Here is a 16838-nt window from a genome sequence, read left to right on the forward strand (position 1 = left end):
CCGGGCCGGGTCCTGCCCATAGCGGGGCGGTGCCGACGCGCCACACTCAACATGGCGCCGTGCTGAACTGCGCCGTCGCACCGCGCGCATGCGCCGCTCCGGCTACAAAAGCGCGGGTCGCGCTCCGCGCATGCGCACAGTGTGCGCGCCTGGGCGCGAAGGACACCGCGCATGCGCCACAGTGTGTCCCGGCGGCGGCGCCTGCGCGGTGCGTAGGGCGGGGCGGCTCGCGCATGCGCGCTGCCGGCCCGCGGTCCCGGCGCAAGATGGCGGCGGCGGGGCGGGCGAGGCGGAGGTGGGGCGGCGGCGGGAAGCGCGACGGAGCGCGGTGCGCTCAGCACCCGGCAGCACGGGCAGGTGAGCGGCGGTACCGGGCGGCCGGGGCACCAAGCGGCGGACAGGGAGACCGGCGGCACGGCGGCGGGTCGGGGCGAGGCGGCGTAGGCCCGCGGCCGCCATCTTAGAACGCGCCCGCCGCCGCCGCCGCGCTGGGCCCCGCTCCGCTCGCGTCGTTTCCGCGGCCGAGCCCTCTCGATCCCCCCGGTAACGGCTCCTGTCTCCGCAGCGGGCCCGGCACGGGACGCCCCGCTATGAGGATGCGGCCCCGGCGCGACAGCGGCCAGCACCGAGCACCGAGACACGGCCCCGCGACCCGCCCGGCAGCAGCGCGGCACCGTAAGTACCGCCCGGTACCGCACGGCAACGCCCCCAAGGCCGCGCCCCGCACCGCGCCCAGCCCGCACCGGAACCGAGCGAGCACGGGGCGGGCGGTGCACAACGATCCCGAGCGGACCGGGGCTGGGGGAACGCACTGCCGTGTCCCGGGGCTGACGTTAAGCGCTGCCGTGTCCCGGGGCTGTCGCTGCCGCTGCCCCCCTTTGCCCGTTTGCTGCCGTCCCCCCTTGGCAAAGCACAAACTGCCTGTTACTCCGCTCCGTGTCCGTTGCCGCCTCGCTGTACTGTGTCGGTGCTGCTGCTCCTATGGGCTGTGAGCTCTCAGGGCAGGGACGGCGCCGTGTGTGTGTGTGTGTGTGTGTGAAGCGCCGTGTGCTGTATAAAGCAATACCGTAATCAGTGTCAGACCGTCACTCTGGGTCCCTTTCGCTGTGTGAGTCACGACACCGGGCACACGCAGCTGGAGTTCCTTCTGTCGGGATTTTTGCTACTTTGCTTCTTTCCTTTAAGCAGAGTTGGAAATTACTGGGATTTAATACTCAAACTGATAGAGCGATGGAGCTGCTTGTGTGTTTCCCCTGTCCTGGTTTATCCATAAACAGGAGAGGGAGAAAACAAGAAGCCCCATCTGAGCACTGCTTAGAGCTGTCAGTGGGAAGAAGCACTTTGAGCTGCCGCCCATCTGACACCCGGTGCCAGCTGTAATTTCCCTGCGTGTCTCTCCCTGGGAGGTCTGCTCCCATCATTGTGTAACACATTGTGTATGTAGCACATATGACACACCAGTGAATGCAGGTAAACCTTCCCTTTGTAAGAACAGGAGGCTAAAGGTTTTGGGAAAGCTCCTGCCAAATGAAATACTGCTGAGGTTCCTGATGTGCCACCCATGACCCCACGGCCTCAGCTCAGCTTTCTGGTAGAGAACACTTGTACCGTGGGGCTGAGGTGCTGCCCAGGTGGCAGCTGCTTGGATTGTAACTGCAGAGGTCACAGCGGGGCTGGAGGAAGTGTCAGTAAACAAACATTACACAACACTCAATGCCGGGGTGATTAAGTGATTGCATTGGTGCAGTCTTTGTAGCAGGTGCTTTTTAGCCTGTGGCTGTGGATGTTGTTATCTCCATTGCTGTGAGCAGGGGCCATAACTGCAGGTTTCTTTCCTGCATACCCCAAGGGAAGGATGGAAACATCATTCCAGGTGTTGGCAGGAGCTGTTCCTCATCGTCCTGCATCGTCCCCATTCACTGTCAGTGCTGCAGACAGCCTGGCAAGAACCCACCTGCTCGTTCTTCAATTAGCTCTTGCTGTTCTCTACTTTTGAGAAGCCTGCTGATGTCTTTATGAACAGGATGGGGTGTTCAGACCAGTTTAAAAAACACTTATACACAGTGTTATATGCACACAACAACATTGTGCACATGCAGCTCTCATGTTGTTGGGTGTCTCCAAAGGTCTGAATAGAGTTAAATAACAGGTAGACAGTAATTATTTCCTAGTTTCCCCCAGTTTGGTTGCCCCAGAGCAGCAATCTGTAGTAATTGGCTCAACGGTGCCATTTCAGAAGCTTCCCTGGGGGAAGAAGAGTGAATGAGAGGAAGAACCTGGCTGTTCTTTATTAAATGATGATTAAGAGAAGCGTTACATTTTGAACAAGCTTTCTTTTGCATAACTGTTGTTATGTAAATGCAAAAATACCGAAGGCTTAAATAGCCCGACAGCCCTGACAGTTAGTCTGGGTCTGGAATATAATGAGAAGGATAATTCCAGAGTTGCTCATTCCTGGCCTGTGGTTCTGTGAGCCACCAAAGCTGTTGTTAGCGATGCACTGAGGCTATTTTATATAGCACAGGTTTTTTAATAACTGCTTTTTGTTTAAATTGCACGTGGTTATGTGTGTGTAAACACTGATTTCAACTGACACCAGGGATAGCAGAGCAGATATGGGCAGCACTGCTCGTATGGTAGGGGATGGTAAGTGTGCACAGTGAAGCATGTTGTATTTCCTGTGCTCTCAGTACTTGCTGTGTGGGATGAGACATTGCAGTCCTAGGAAACAGATGTAGCTGAAAAGTGAGTATTTTGAGTGCTGGACATAAGAACTCTCTGTTATACTGTTGAGAGCTGGTTGTATCTGAGCTAAGTGGTATTCTTCAGGACTTAGATCTTATTTTGTATGCACTGGTTTAAGCCCATTTTCTTGCCTGTTAACTTTTACTTTGAATGGGCCAAGTGGGTCTGGGATCTTTCCTGCTGTGAAAGACCTTTTTTGTCTGATTTTTTCCAGTGTGGTTGCTGAGAAATGGCCAATGAGAATCACGGAAGCCCTGCGGAGGAAGCATCTCTAATGAGTCACTCACCTGGTACCTCCAACCAGAACCAGCCCAGCTCCCCCAAACCAATGCGACTGGTACAGGACCTCCCAGGTACTGATTCTGCTTCTGAGAAAGCCCACCACAGGGTTCTGAAGGGCCCCAGTAGCAGAGAAAGGGAGTTCTATTGAGAGAGTTCAGGAGCGATGCTTGTTGCAGTGTGCAGTGATGGTAACGGGGAGCTGAATGGCAGAGCTTTTCAGTACTGGTCTTATCCTGACCTCAGACTGTGTTCTCAGATGAGCTGGTGCAGGCTGGCTGGGAGAAGTGCTGGAGCAAGAGGGAGAATCGCCCGTACTACTTCAATCGCTTCACCAACCAGTCCCTGTGGGAAATGCCTGTTCTGGGGCAGCATGATGTCATTGTAAGTAAGCACGTGTCTCAAAGGGCTGTGCTAACGCTGGGATATTCTTCTGGGACGTGACATTGCTTGTGTGGGAGGGTCTTCTGTATCTGCAGAACTCCTCTCCCCATCCAGCGTGTGGCTAAAACACAATGAAACACAATGAAATGTTCCTCATTCAGGTGCACTGCTTAAACAGACTTGCCATGGGGGAGCTGTGTTGCATTTTTCTCATCTAAGTCTCAAACAAACAAACTAAATATCTAATTCAGACACAAGTCTAGAAGAGATATGTTTGCCTTTCTGCAGGTGTATTAGTGTCATTGCTTTTGTCTGCTTGGGAGCCTAGGGATGGTGCAAAGGAGAATTAAAAGGCCTTATTGCCTATGGTGCTCTGCAGTAGCAGCTGATGAACTAATGAATACTGTTGTTTGGATGCTCTTAGTCAGACCCTCTGGGATTGAATGCAGCTCCTATGCCACTGGAAAGTGGGATGGTAGAGACCTCAGTGGAGAGCAAGCAAAGGAAGAGGAGATTCTCTGAGGAGGTTCCCCCAAGTGGCAACAGTGTGAAAAAGCCCAAGGTGAGTCTGGTGTTGTGAGACAAATAGGCTTAAAGATGTTGTCAGAATCGAACCTAGAAGGTCCACAGCTTGGACCTATTATTTTTTTTTTAACTCTGCAAGATCAGTTCAGACAGCTCAAGTTCTGACAGCTCACGCTCAGAAATACAAAGGTGGAAGCATACTCACATCTCCCAGTTTGTCATTTCTATTACAGCCTTAGGTGGAGCATGGGAGTGAGGGAGAACAAATTATGACAGAAACATGATAGCTCACATGCCCACGTTGACTTAAGTGCAATCAAAACATGCTGTAGTGATTCATTGGTTATCCTAAGTGGAGCTCTGGTACAGGGCTGTTAGGTATACTGTGATGCCTCCCTTTTACCTTTCTCTCTGAGGGCAATAATTCATCTTTTACTCTCGCAGTCGGATATTCCGGGGACCCCAGTGACTCAGCCAGTCCCCAGCTCTCCCAGTATTCCAGGATCCTCTGTTTTGAAGGCCTGGTGTGTTTCACCTGAAGACAAGCAGCAGGCAGCTCTTCTGCGACCAACTGAGTGAGTTGTATCCATTTATTTCTGCTCTTGGGGAGGTAGGGTAGAGACAGCTGGTTTTCCAAGTGCTTGTGAAGAATAACCTGAGGGACATAACAGCCTCATCTGTCTTTGCAGGCAGTCTTTGATAGTTCAATTTGTTGGCTGGTATAACAGCCCCAGGAAACACCTTTAAAAGTAATATCTGATAATTAACCAATGATCCAATCATCCTGATAACATTTCTTTCTGGCATAGGGTATACTGGGACCTGGATATTCAGACAAATGCAGTGATTAAGCAGAGGGCACCATCTGAAGTGCTTTCTCCGCACCCTGAAGTGGAGCTGCTTCGATCCCAGCTCATCCTCAAGTTGCGGCAACATTATCGTGAGCTCTGCCAGCAGCGAGAAGGTGAGTTGCTCTTGTGCTCCCCTTTCTGTGTTCTTAGTCCTGCAGTACTGCACTGTTGTACCTTCTGGTTCATGTGTGCTCTCCCTGTGGTTTCTTTATTTGATAATTATATTCTCATTAAGCTGAACTCCAATTGAGTTACTCTTGTTCAAGCTTCTGGGCGTCCCTTCATCATACAGTTTCACCCCTTTTTTGTGCTTCTCCAGGGATTGACCCCCCAAGGGAGTCTTTTAACCGCTGGATGTTGGAGAGGAAGGTGGTTGATAAAGGGACAGATCCTCTTTTACCGAGTGACTGCGAGCCAGTAGTGTCTCCTTCCATGTTCAGAGAAATCATGAATGACATTCCCATCAGGTACTGTTGAAAAACAGGACAAATTTTGGAATTGATTTTCTCTTGGGCCAGTCCAGTGATTTACCTGCTTTTAGTTTTCTGCTTTTGTGTTTTACTTGTGCTGATAAAATGGCGAGGTGCTGGTGGTGTAAAAATTTGGGATCTGGACCTGGCCTTCATGGCAGCTGTGAAACTGACGCATGTGAATTTATACTTACCTCAGGCTATCCAGAATTAAGTTCCGTGAAGAAGCCAAGAGACTGCTCTTCAAGTATGCTGAGGCTGCAAAGCGGCTCATTGAATCCAGGTAGGAGTTCCTCTTGCGGTGCTGTCAGTTTCAGAAATGAGAAGGAGTTTATGGCAACTTTTAAGAGGAGCTGTTGTATCACTCTTTATTCAGTACTGGTCATCTTCTTACTGAGGAAAAGCAGTCAGGTACACATGGGGGAAAAACAGTTCTGGAACTGTCTTATGATGGTAATGTTATGGTGAAATCAAACATTGGGAAGCTGAATGTATTCAGAGACAAACAAGAATCTAAAATACTGAATATGGAGTGCCTTTGTCATTTATCCCCCAGGTAATAGAGGAGTGCTTGGGCACTCCCTGTTATTAAAGAAGAACAAACTTAAAATGGTATATTCTTACACCACATGTACTTGTTCTGAAGAGCTCTGCAATAGGACAGAATTTAGAAGGCAGCCTTGTGGGGAAGAAAACTGAAGTTAACAGGGTAGTTTTCTCAAGAGTGAAGGGAGGCGAGATCAAAATGGGGCATTCTTCTAATAAGTAAATCCTTCATCTGCTTCCTGTCACAGAAGGCAGCAGACAGTTATAGCAGTCTCATGTCATTAAAATGCCTGCAAGCGCAGCTAGGGCCTTGAGGTGTCAGCACTGTTCCCCTGCTCATAGAAGACTGTTGTGGTATGAGATAAATCGCCATGCAGCTGTGGGTTTAACCCCACTTGCCTGTTTTGTGCAGGAGTGCATCACCAGACAGCAGGAAGGTGGTGAAATGGAATGTGGAGGACACCTTCAGCTGGCTGCGACGGGACCATTCTGCTTCTAAGGAGGACTACATGGTCAGTTGGGCAGCTGAGTGCAGTGGGGCTGTGAAAGGATGGGGTGTTCGGGGACAGATGAAGATCCTTCCTGAAAAGGCTGTGATTGCGTTTCCTCTGCTTTGTGAAATGGAAGCAATAAAGGTTCAGAGACTCTCCACACCTCCAGGGGTTGGGTGATGGGCTGTGTAAGGGACTCTAGTTCTCTGATTTCTGCAGGACCGCCTGGAGCACTTACGCAAGCAGTGTGGGCCCCACGTGTCTGCTGCAGCAAAGGACTCTGTTGAAGGCATCTGCAGCAAGATTTACTACATATCCCTTGAATATGTCAAGCGGATCCGGGAGAAGCATCTTGCCATCCTCAAAGAAAACAATATATCTGGTACAGTTAACCTTTTCTTTCTTCCTTGATCACTGCTTCTTCCGTCACTGCCATTCTTTAGCCCTTTTTCCTTTGGGTCCTAGCTCTCCTCAGACATTCTCCCTCCGTATCCCAGTGTCTGCCTTTTGCTGCTTGTTTTTGCTGCCTGTGTTTGCACCCAGTGATGTGTTCGTGATTCCTTCTGGCTGATCTTTAGTTTTAGCTCTCTTTTTTTTTTTTGCTGCCTAAGCTGAGGATAAGCTTATGTCCAAGATAGGTGACCACAAGGTGGCAGAAAGGTTCCTTTGCCTCCTGCATTTAACAGCCTGGCAGTATTAGCTGGTTTTTGAATGACTTTGGAGCAAATTGAAATAACAGTGATAACAAGGAAATTGTGTTACTCATCCAGAGCATGCATTATGGTGTTGGAATGGTTGCATGAAGTCTACAGGTTGGCTGTGTTACCAATGGAGCAGCACTGTGATGTGGTTCCTCTCTGTGCTCTGTCTGTGGGTGATGGAATTTTTGGAATCAGTTCTGAACTTTGGTAGCTGCCTGCATGGTCTGTGAAGGAACAGCCCTGTGTTTTGGAGAGATTACTCTGCCCTTCAGCCTTATTCCTGTCCGTGCATGTTCTGAGATGTGGAAGGGAGATCCACTGCAGATGTCCTTGGATTCTAATGGGCTGCCTTGCTCTTTATTCTCCATAGCTGAGGTAGAAGCTCCTGAAGTCCAGGACAGGCTCGTGTACTGTTACCCAGTGAGACTGGCCATCCCCTCCCCACCACTCCCCAGTGTGGAAATGCACATGGAAAACAATGTGGCATGTGTGCGGTACAAGGGGGAAATGGTGAAAGTGAGCCGCAACTACTTCAGCAAGCTGGTAAGAGCTGACTGCCATGCCTGCATGACTGCTGTTGCAAATTGCTCTTTCATGAGAGCTTTCATTTCTCCTTTTCCTCCAAGAAGGGACCATGCAGTGGGACAGAGCACTCACCTGGTGGAGGCTGTCTGGTGTTGCCCTAATAGTAGCACAAACGAGGACAGCTTCGTTCTCCTTAGTCAGGGTCAGCCTTCTGCTGGGAGTACTTAGGAGGTGTTGTGTGTGTGCTTTGGTACATGCTGTGCTACAAGAATGGTTGTACTCACAACAAGGCAGCCCTTGCTGAGAGACCTGCTGATGTGTTACATTCATTCATGCTAGTGAATAGCTTGCGGTTCATTCCCACAGCAAGAGCAGATGAGCTTAAAAACCTTCATGCAGAACCCTGCCTGCTCCTTCTGTTCATCATCTCTTCTCATGTCACGATATGTTTGTGTCCTGGCTGCCTTACCTTTGTTGATACTGTTTGTTTTTAATGGCTGGGCCTTCTCTTCCAGTGGCTTCTCTATCGATACAGTTGCATTGATGACTCTGGCTTTGAAAAGTTCCTACCCAGGGTTTGGTGCCTTCTCCGTCGATACCAGGTACTGTCTTGTCACTGTTGTTGTGCATCAAAAAACCTGGGGAACTGAACTTAACTGTCAGTGCTCTGGGAGGTCCACAGCTCTCAGAGCCTGGTGCAAAACTGGGCTTAAACTGAGTCAGTGGTGGGGATAAATGGTGATGAAGAGCTTTCAGTAGTTCTTGACTTTTTTGTGAGGCCTAACTGAAGGTTCCCAGGGAATACATGTAAAAATTGACAGTTGGTTTGACAGGACCTGAGCTGGAGGAAGTATCTAGAGAGCATTCTTAGGTGCATGCAAGGGACCTACATGAATTTGAGGGAGGACAGGGGGGCCCTGCGTAACTAGAGGAGTGAGTGCATGGATGTGTAGGCCTTGGTCCATATTCCATGAAGGGAGCAGCAGGAACAGCAGGTGCAGGCTCCACTCACAGGGGTTTGCTCTCCTCAGATGATGTTCGGTGTGGGTCTGTATGAAGGAACTGGCCTGCAGGGGGCACTTCCCGTGCACGTCTTTGAAGCCCTCCACAAGCTCTTTGGAGTGAGTTTTGAATGCTTTGCCTCGCCACTGAATTGCTATTTTAAACAGTACTGTTCGGCCTTCTTGGATACAGACGGGTATTTTGGATCCAGGGGGTGAGTCTTCTGTTCTGGTGCCCTTTGCCATGTGTCTGTGTGGGTGTGTGCATGTGTGCAGAGCAGTGATTCGGGACAGGCTGACGTGTTGGCAGCTCATGGCAGTAGCTGCGCAGGAGGATGTGTGCTTCAGGCCCACTGAAAGGCAGTGAGTGGACACAGATTGGCGGTGAAGCAACCAGCAGTGTGTCGTTAGTCCAGCTGTCTGATCCTGACGTGATGCAGTTTATAGGTCTGTCAGTGTTTGCCCTTGTTCTGAAGAAAGGAGGAACTAGGCCGCCGAGCAGTCAGCTTGCATCAGCAGTCAGCCTTCAGTGACCACAGATGGAATGTGTCCCAGTGACCATTTCTGCTATGGAGAAGTGGCAGGCTCTGTTCTGCTGAGAATTCAGTCCTTCTGAGTATGAGTGTCTTCTGTGAGGAAACAAGTGTTTTGTAAGGTCCAACAATCAGATGTCTGGCCTCTCTGATAGCGATCTTTGTCTTTTTCCTCTAGCCCGTGCCTGGATTTCTTCCCTATAAGTGGGTCTTTTGAGGCAAATCCTCCGTTCTGTGAGGAGCTGATGGATGCCATGGTCTCTCACTTTGAGGTATGTTTACTCTCCTGTGTTCTGAATGGGCCATGTGCTCATCTGCTCCCCACTGCTCTTACATGCTCATAATGAGACTGTCATTCAAAAGTAGAGGGTTATCACAGTATGCTGCTGTACTGCTCTGGAAGCAAACTGTTTCCTTTTCATAGAAGGCAATAGGTGTGTTACTGCTCAGCCAAGATTAACATTGTTTTCCTTTTGGACTAGAAACTGCTGGAGAGCTCCAGTGAGCCCCTGTCCTTTATTGTCTTCATCCCTGAGTGGAGGGACCCTCCCACACCTGCCCTGATCCGCATGGAGCAGAGCAAGTTCAAGAGGCACCAGCTCATCCTGTCAGCCTTCGATCACGAATACCGCAGCGGATCTCAGCACGTCTGCAAAAAGTAGGTGTTCCCTTTGGGTCCTTCCCGGGTGTCCTTATGATGAGCTGCCTCTTAGGGAGGGTGTGTTACTGAGATATTCCAAGTGGGAATCAATATGGGAGGAAGGGAGAAGGAAAGACTGTGCAGTGCATCATCATCCTGGGTTTATAAGAGGTGTGGTAGAATCCACAGTGCTGTGAATATAATGTCTGCTGAGGTATTTCACTAATTAAAAGATTGGAGTGATGTATTCTTTGGGTACAAGTCCAGTATGAGCTGTTTATCTCAGGTAGTGCTGTGGTGATGCTCCATGTCCCTCTGCCAGCTCTGTAATTTGGCGAGCCACAGCTGAGCAGCATTTCCTGGGCTGCCAAATGCCAGAGTGCCTCAGCAACTCCGTACTGTTCAGAAGGAGGCAGAAGGAAGGCACTCTTCTTCCTCTTTTCCACATAATAATGAGTGAAAGGGGCAGAGAGGATTACCGGTCCTCAAACCTATGTGCAGCAAGAGGAGAGGCAGGTGGCAGGGAAGGAGATTGCCTGTAGTAGTGTGACTTATTGGCAGGCGGGCTGCAGGGCGATGCTGAGCGCCTGCTGTGTTTCCTTGCAGGGAGGAGATGTACTACAAGGCTGTGCACAACACCGCCGTCCTCTTCCTGCAGAACAGTGCAGGCTTTGCCAAGTGGGAGCCCACACCAGAGCGGCTGCAGGAACTCGTTGCGGCCTACAAGCATTCGGGCCGGACCCTCAGCTCCTCGTCATCCTCCTCCTCCTCATCCACCTCCTCCACAGACAAGGAGCGAGAGCTGGGCCGGGAGCAAAGCAGCAGCCGGGAGACCAATGCGAACTGAGGTGCAGAGGTGAGAGGCAGCAGGGGAGGTGCCGGCGGCCCCGAGGAGGCTGGCCGGGCAGGCGGAGAGAGACTGCTGGCTGTGCAGCACCGGCCCGGGGAACTCTTGCCCAGCAGCTGCCGGCAGCCGCCTTCCCCTGCAAACTGCACGGCGCCCAGCAGCGCCAGGAGCGCCCGGCAGGGAGAGGAGCTGGGTCACGGCCTGGCTGGAGAGACAGGGACCCACGTGTGGGCGGCAGGAGGAGCGGGCGGCCCCGTGGGTGCCCATACATGGATGGAAGGGGCGGCCGGAGCTGGGACGTACGCTGAGGGTGGAAGGACAGCGAGAGGGACGGCCGGCACGAGGCTCAGCGCTCAGCGCTGCGGCTGGAGGGGCCCAGCAGCGGCCACAGCCCAGAACACGCAGGAGAAGCGCGGGCAGAGCCCGGGGTCCTGCGGCCGGACTGACAGCCCCGTGTGTCCATAGTGTAAATAGTTGTGTCTGTGTTCCTGAGCTCCTCGCAGGGCTGTGCCCACCGCACCGCGATCCCTTCACACCGGGGTGAGTCCCGTTTGGCCGCCGCTGTGTCCCGTACCGAGAGGAGAGGAGAGGAATCCCTTTGGTGTGTAAAGGCGTCTTTGCAGCTGTTTTGTAGTCATTGTGGTTTTTATGCAGAGCCTCTGGGTTGTCTTTAACCTCCGTGGGTTTTGTTTTGTAAGGATTAATTTAACACCGCTAACCATTTTATTACTTTTATCGAGAAGAGCAAAGTCTATTTTTGATTTGTTTCCTGGTTCTTAGGAACATTAAAAACCAGCATTCAGCTCTGCCCCGTCTCAGTGCCTTTCCTCAGCTGCTGCCCGGCGCCTGCACTCACCCCGTGCCCTCCCCTCTGCCTCCCTCTGAACGGAAGGAAAATGGTTTGGGTTCTTAGTTTGGCAGAACTGATGCTTTGAATCCACGTGGCACAGAACTGGGAGGTGATTGAGGGAGTTCTCAGGCAACTGCTCAGTGATTTACCGGCACCTGCAGTGATGTTTTACCTGGATGTGGAGGGATGGAAGGTGCCACTGTCAAGATACCGGGCACAAAAACATGGGCAGCTTTGCTGGAATAATACTGAGATGCCTCATGTCTTTGTGTACCTGGAAAAAGGGCACTGGGTTTTGTACGGGGTATGAAAACCTTGGTCTTGGAGACGGGGGGGGGGGTAATGCCATAGGGAAGAGAGGCTGGAAGACCTGAGTAAGGACAGCACAAGTAATTCCACGGAGACCTGGGGCATTTGGAGGCAGCAGAATCAGTAACAGCTGCAGGCTCTGGGTGGGCTGTTAGTTACAAAGAGGATGATGTTCTCTGGGGATGCTTCCCACTGCGCTGCGGTATCTGACCTCCTACGGGGACACTCCAGCAGCGAATGGAGCGGGTCACAAAGCGCTTATTGCAGGGAAGCAGGGCGGGCTGTTCCTGAAATGCAGCTGACCGCCAGCACACACTGATCCTTGGAAGTGTCATCACTGAAGGAGGAGGAGGGGAGTCCTTCGTCCCTCAGGTGTTGGCCAATTACCTCATTAAGTATTTAATTGCCGTGTCACGGTGGTCAATGGAGGGAGCTGCAGCATCCCGCGAGCTGCGGAGTTGGGCTCAGCCAAGAAGCGGAGCATCCGTCCACCCCCCCCCCCGCTCCGCGTTGCCAGGCCAACGGCGCGGCGGATGCCGGCGGTCCCTGCGGCTGTGCCGGCCCCGCAGCGCTCCCATCGCCTCCCTATGGGGCGGCCCGGCCCCGCCGCGGGTCCCCGAGGAGCCCCCGCAGGTACGGGAGGGAGCGGGGGGGGAGCGCAGCGCCGTGCCCTGGGAACGCGGAGAGCTGCCACGGGGCTGAGCCGCACCGGGGACCCCGGGCCCCACGGCGTGCGGGGCGGAGCAGCTCCCAGCAGGCCCTGCAGCTCCCAGCAGCTCCCAGCCCTCGGGAAAGCGCATTCCCTCCTGCCCAGGCGCTGGGCTGCAGAGCGGCTGAGCGGGTGGGTGGGAGCGGGGCTGAGCGGCGGCTGGGGAGGGGAGGGGGCCGCTGCGGGGCGGGGACTGCGCGGGGCCGAGCCGAGCTTTGACCACGGGCTGCAGCGCTGCGCTCGGGGGGTTCCCCGTCCCCAGGTCCCGTCCCCATGGCCCACGCTGAGCTCGGCGCCCAGGAGCCGGAGTGCCACATCTGCTACAGCCGCTACGACGCCCGCAGCCGCCGGCCCACGGAGCTGCTGTGCGGACACCGCCTGTGCGCCCGATGTCTGCGCCGGATCGTGGCCCTGGGGGACGCGTCGCCCCGACGGCTCCGCTGCCCGTTCTGCCGCCGGCACGGGCCGCTGCCCGGCGGGGACGAGCGACCGCGGCAGGACGACGGCAACGGGCCGGAGCCGCAGGGCCGTGATCGGGACCCGCCGTCGCCGCCCGAGGTGCTGCTGTCCCCCGCGGTGCTGCAGCCGCCCGGCTCGGACTGCCTGGTGCTCACCATCGTGGAGCTGCCCGCCGGGCCGCTGCCCGCGGAGGCGCTGGGTGCGCTGCAGGTTGTTGGGCTGCAGCAACGAACCAAGAGCCGAACCCGGCGGTGCCGGGGCGCCCCGCGCTGCGTGTTGTTCGCGCTGTGCCTGCTGTACTGCAGCTCGCTGCCCCTCGGCATCTACCTGCTGCTCAGCCGGCACCACGCGCTGGGCCTCGCTCTCGTCAGCCTCCTGCCCGCCGCCCTCCTGCTCTGCGTCTCCTGCAGCCTCTGCCGGTGTCTGTGCCGGGAGCTCTGCGCCTTCCCCTCGCCCTGAGCCGCTCGGCCGAGCCCTGCGCCCGCGATGGGGGCACAGCGGAGATGGGGGCACCGCGGAGATGGGGGCACAGCGCAGCGCGTTGTCCCGAGCCGTGAGCAGCGCTGCCACCCTCGAGTCCCTGCAGCCTGCGGGCGTTCAGCCGCGTCTCAGCTCCTGCTCTGCAGATGGGGGCGGCTCTGTGCTCTGTGCTCGGTGCTCGGTGCTCGGTGCTCGCCCGGAGGGTCCCGGCAGCGGCCGCAGCCCAGAACACGCAGGAGAAGCGCGGGCAGAGCCCGGGGTCCTGCGGCCGGACTGACAGCCCCGCTGTGTCCATAGTGTCAATAGTTGTGTCTGTGTTCCTGAGCTCCTCGCAGGGCTGTGCCCACCGCACCGCGATCCCTTCACCGCGTGTTGAGTCCCGTTTGGCCGCCGCTGTGTCCCGTACCGAGAGGAGAGGAGAGGAATCCCTTTGGTGTGTAAAGACTCTTTGCAGCTGTTTTGTAGTCATTGTGGTTTTTTTGTCTTTAACCTTAACTTTTTGTGTTTTAAGGATTCATTTAACACCATTTTATTACTTTTATCGAGAAGAGCAAAGTCTATTTTTGATTTGTTTCCTGGTTCTTAGGAACATTAAAATCCAGCATCCTGCTCTGCCCCACAGCCCTCACCTCCCACGTCCTGTGGTTCCCTCTCCCTCCCCTGACCGTGGCCTCCTGACGCCCCTTGTCACCCTCTCCCTCCTATGTCCCTTCTGTTCACATCCCCATTCCCCCCATCCCCATCCCTCCGTGTCCCTGGCCCCACGTTTCCCCCATCACAGAGTGCTGTGCTCTCTGCACCCCCCAGCACTGAGTGGTGGCGGCCCTGGGATGTGGCGGATGAAGGGCAGCAACAAAGCAGTTATTTCTGGTGTGGCTGTGGGGGCTCCATGGGGAGGGATGGGTCGGGCTCTGAGCCCTACTCCTGCCCCATCACCCCCTCTGTCCCCCCACTCTCTTCAGGGCCAGGTGCCACCATTGCTGCCACGCTCCAGATCTTGGGTTTGTGTGGCTGCTCACCCCTCCCAGGTCCTGTTCCCCCCATGGGGCTGCTCCTGCTCCCATCCTGCTGGGGGCTGGCGCTGGGGGGGGATTGTGGCGGGGTCCCCTCGCTGTTCTCCTTGCCGCGTGTCGCCCACCCTGCTCTGTTCTCCTTCTTGAGGCGCCGGCGTGCGTTGGCAAACCAAGTGGAGACCTGCGTCAGGCTCATGTGGCTGAGCACGGCCAGCATCACTTTCTCACCCTTGCTGGGGTAAGGATTGCGGGGGTGCCGGGCCAGCCAGGCCTTCAGTGCTGCGCTGCTCTCCCGCGCTGCTCCTGCCTTCACCCGGCCCGGCTCAGCGGGCAGGGGCTGCTGGCAGCACGGTGGGCACAGCCCTGTGGGCACCACGCAGGGTGTGGGGACCTGCGGGTACAAAGGGGTTGGGGCTGGTGAGGGGCTGCAGCTCCCTAGGCTGGGGGTCTCCCAGGCTGTTGGGTATCACTTACCATGGGTGCCAAGAGATGGATGGGGGGTGGCAGCAGGTGGTACCTGGGCAGCACAGGGCAGGGCAGCAGGGCGGGTGGGGGGCTCTGTAGTGCTCCCCATGGTCCCCCGCAGCTCCTCAGCTCCCGGCTGGGGCTCCCCTGACCCTGAGGCATTGTCATGTTGCAGGAGTGCAGCCGGGAGATGCTCTGGGGCTTTATACTGGGGTGGGGTCTGCGGCGGCAGGCGGCCGATTGGCGTATTAGTGCCCTGGCAGTGTCCCTTAAAGCCACAGTGCTGATCTGATGCCCCCGTGATGGGCACTGTCAGACAGGCAGCAGCCCTGCTGGGATGGGAGCACAAGCACTGGGATGGGAGCAGCAGCATCAGCACCCCTGACCTGCACATGGACTGGGGGCACTGGGGGGCTCAGAGCCACCCCATGAGTGGTGATGGGATGTGGCACACACAAGAACACTGCACACAGGGATGCAGCACACAGAACTTCACTGCAAGGCTGGGCCCTGTCAGACCCATTCTCAGCCCTGGAGCCCCCATTGCAGTGTGGGGCAGTTCTCAGCCACCTGAGCTCTCCCAACCACCTGTAAGGAAGCAGTTGAGGCCCCTCTGTCCTGGCCATGTCCAGGAGGCCACGGCTGGATCCTTGTCTGCATGGGGCCAAGAGGAGGAGAAGGCTCACAGGGCTCTTTGTGTGGTGCAGACCCGGGGCCCGGAGGTGGGGTGCAGGCAGTGGTGTGCTCCCTGTGCCCCCCAACCATCTCCTGCCCACACACCAACCACCCAGAGCAGGATTATCCCCCAGGTTGTATCTGTCATTAAATACCGACTAATAACGCTCTCAGGATATTAAATATGTAACAAACCCGCTTAGTGCTGGCCAGGGACGGGAAGGGGAAGGTCACCGGAGCTAATGAGCCCTGCAGCATCCCTGTACTCACCCACAGCATCCCTGGGCTCATCACAGGCAGTGGCAGCCTCCAGCTGAGGTGCCCACCTGGACCTGTGACCCCACAGCCCCCATGAGCAGCAGCCCAATGTCCCATTGCTACCCACCCCACCCCACCCCACCGCACCGCTGGCGGAACCACCCTCCCACCCATTCCCATCCCACCCCATCCCATCCCATCCCATCCCATCCCATCCCATCCCATCCCATCCCATCCCATCCCCACCTCCGTCTGCCCCCATAATCCAGAAACCAGGGGGCTGCCTGCACTGCTGGGATGGGATGGCAGGGCTGAACAGCTGGGGAGGACAGGGCTGGATGGGACCAGGCAACTGGGGCAGATGGGACCGACCTGCAGACCCATAACCTTGTCCCCATAGGACACACAGCCCCAGTCTGTGCAGCGGCCGTGTAGCAGATCTGCTTTATTAGATAATGGGGCCCTAATCTAGGAAAGCGCCTGTTAACCCAGTGTGGCACAGCTGGACAGGGAGGGCCAACGCCATGTGCACAGCTGAGGGGCACAGCTGGAGCAGGAGCTGGGCTGGCAGCAGGACACGGGCACAGGCAGACAGGTACAGAGCAGCACAGAGCTGCCAGCAGATGCTGGGGCTGGCAGCCACCGATGGCCTCACCCTGACTGGGCAATGGGAACGTGCAGGCAGACGGGCTGGAGCTGCACAGGGAGGCAGCAGGCAGTGCTCAGAGCCTTGGCTAAGGGTCGAGCCCATGTGCTGTACTCATACCCAGAGCCGTGCCAGCAGCCATGGTGGGTGCAAGGCCGGACCGCGCTGCTCTGGGTGCCTGGGTGGTTCCAGGCCTTCTTCCCCTCTAGAGATAATCAGTTTAATGCAAAAGCATCAAACTAAAACTCCGAGATTAGCTGTTATAATCACATGTAAATACTTCCAGACAATCCGCTCAGGGAGGGGCAGCGTGTGTAGTTTGGGACAGAGTTACACGGGATTTAGGCTGTTTACCACTCGATTAATTTCATGCCTCCAGCCCCACAGAAGTCAAGGTGACCGCGATGGGAGGAAGCCAAAGCACAGAGCCCAGTGC

At 55.5% G+C, this 16838-nt stretch overlaps 2 protein-coding genes across 3 annotated transcripts; both read left to right on the forward strand.

Moving 5' to 3' along the window:
- The first annotated feature begins 234 nt into the window (after window positions 1-234).
- Window positions 235-11346, forward strand: PCIF1 (PDX1 C-terminal inhibiting factor 1). Of its 2 annotated transcripts, XM_015881921.2 has the most exons (17): window positions 235-357; window positions 566-675; window positions 2960-3098; window positions 3284-3408; window positions 3833-3970; window positions 4378-4508; window positions 4743-4897; window positions 5104-5251; window positions 5454-5537; window positions 6213-6312; window positions 6511-6673; window positions 7363-7535; window positions 8033-8119; window positions 8549-8733; window positions 9230-9323; window positions 9534-9709; window positions 10298-11346. In XM_015881921.2, the coding sequence occupies exons 3-17, from the start codon at window positions 2975-2977 to the stop codon at window positions 10536-10538; spliced, it is 2124 nt and encodes a 707-aa protein (XP_015737407.1). In that variant the 5' UTR covers window positions 235-357; window positions 566-675; window positions 2960-2974; the 3' UTR covers window positions 10539-11346. The 2 variants fall into 2 exon arrangements, with proteins under 2 accessions (XP_015737407.1, XP_015737408.1); XM_015881922.2 differs by lacking the exon at window positions 566-675 and having other exon boundaries at window positions 267-357; window positions 10298-10727.
- A 109-nt stretch (window positions 11347-11455) lies between these two features.
- LOC107323162 (E3 ubiquitin-protein ligase RNF182-like) lies at window positions 11456-13802 on the forward strand. Its single transcript, XM_015881987.2, has 2 exons — window positions 11456-12330; window positions 12669-13802. Exons 1-2 carry the CDS (start codon window positions 12231-12233, stop codon window positions 13322-13324), a joined length of 756 nt encoding a protein of 251 aa, XP_015737473.1. The 5' UTR covers window positions 11456-12230; the 3' UTR covers window positions 13325-13802.
- Window positions 13803-16838: the final 3036 nt, after the last annotated feature.

Source organism: Coturnix japonica, chromosome 20 (assembly GCF_001577835.2).
Source record: "Coturnix japonica isolate 7356 chromosome 20, Coturnix japonica 2.1, whole genome shotgun sequence".
In the NCBI taxonomy this organism is placed as follows: Eukaryota; Metazoa; Chordata; class Aves; order Galliformes; family Phasianidae; genus Coturnix; species Coturnix japonica.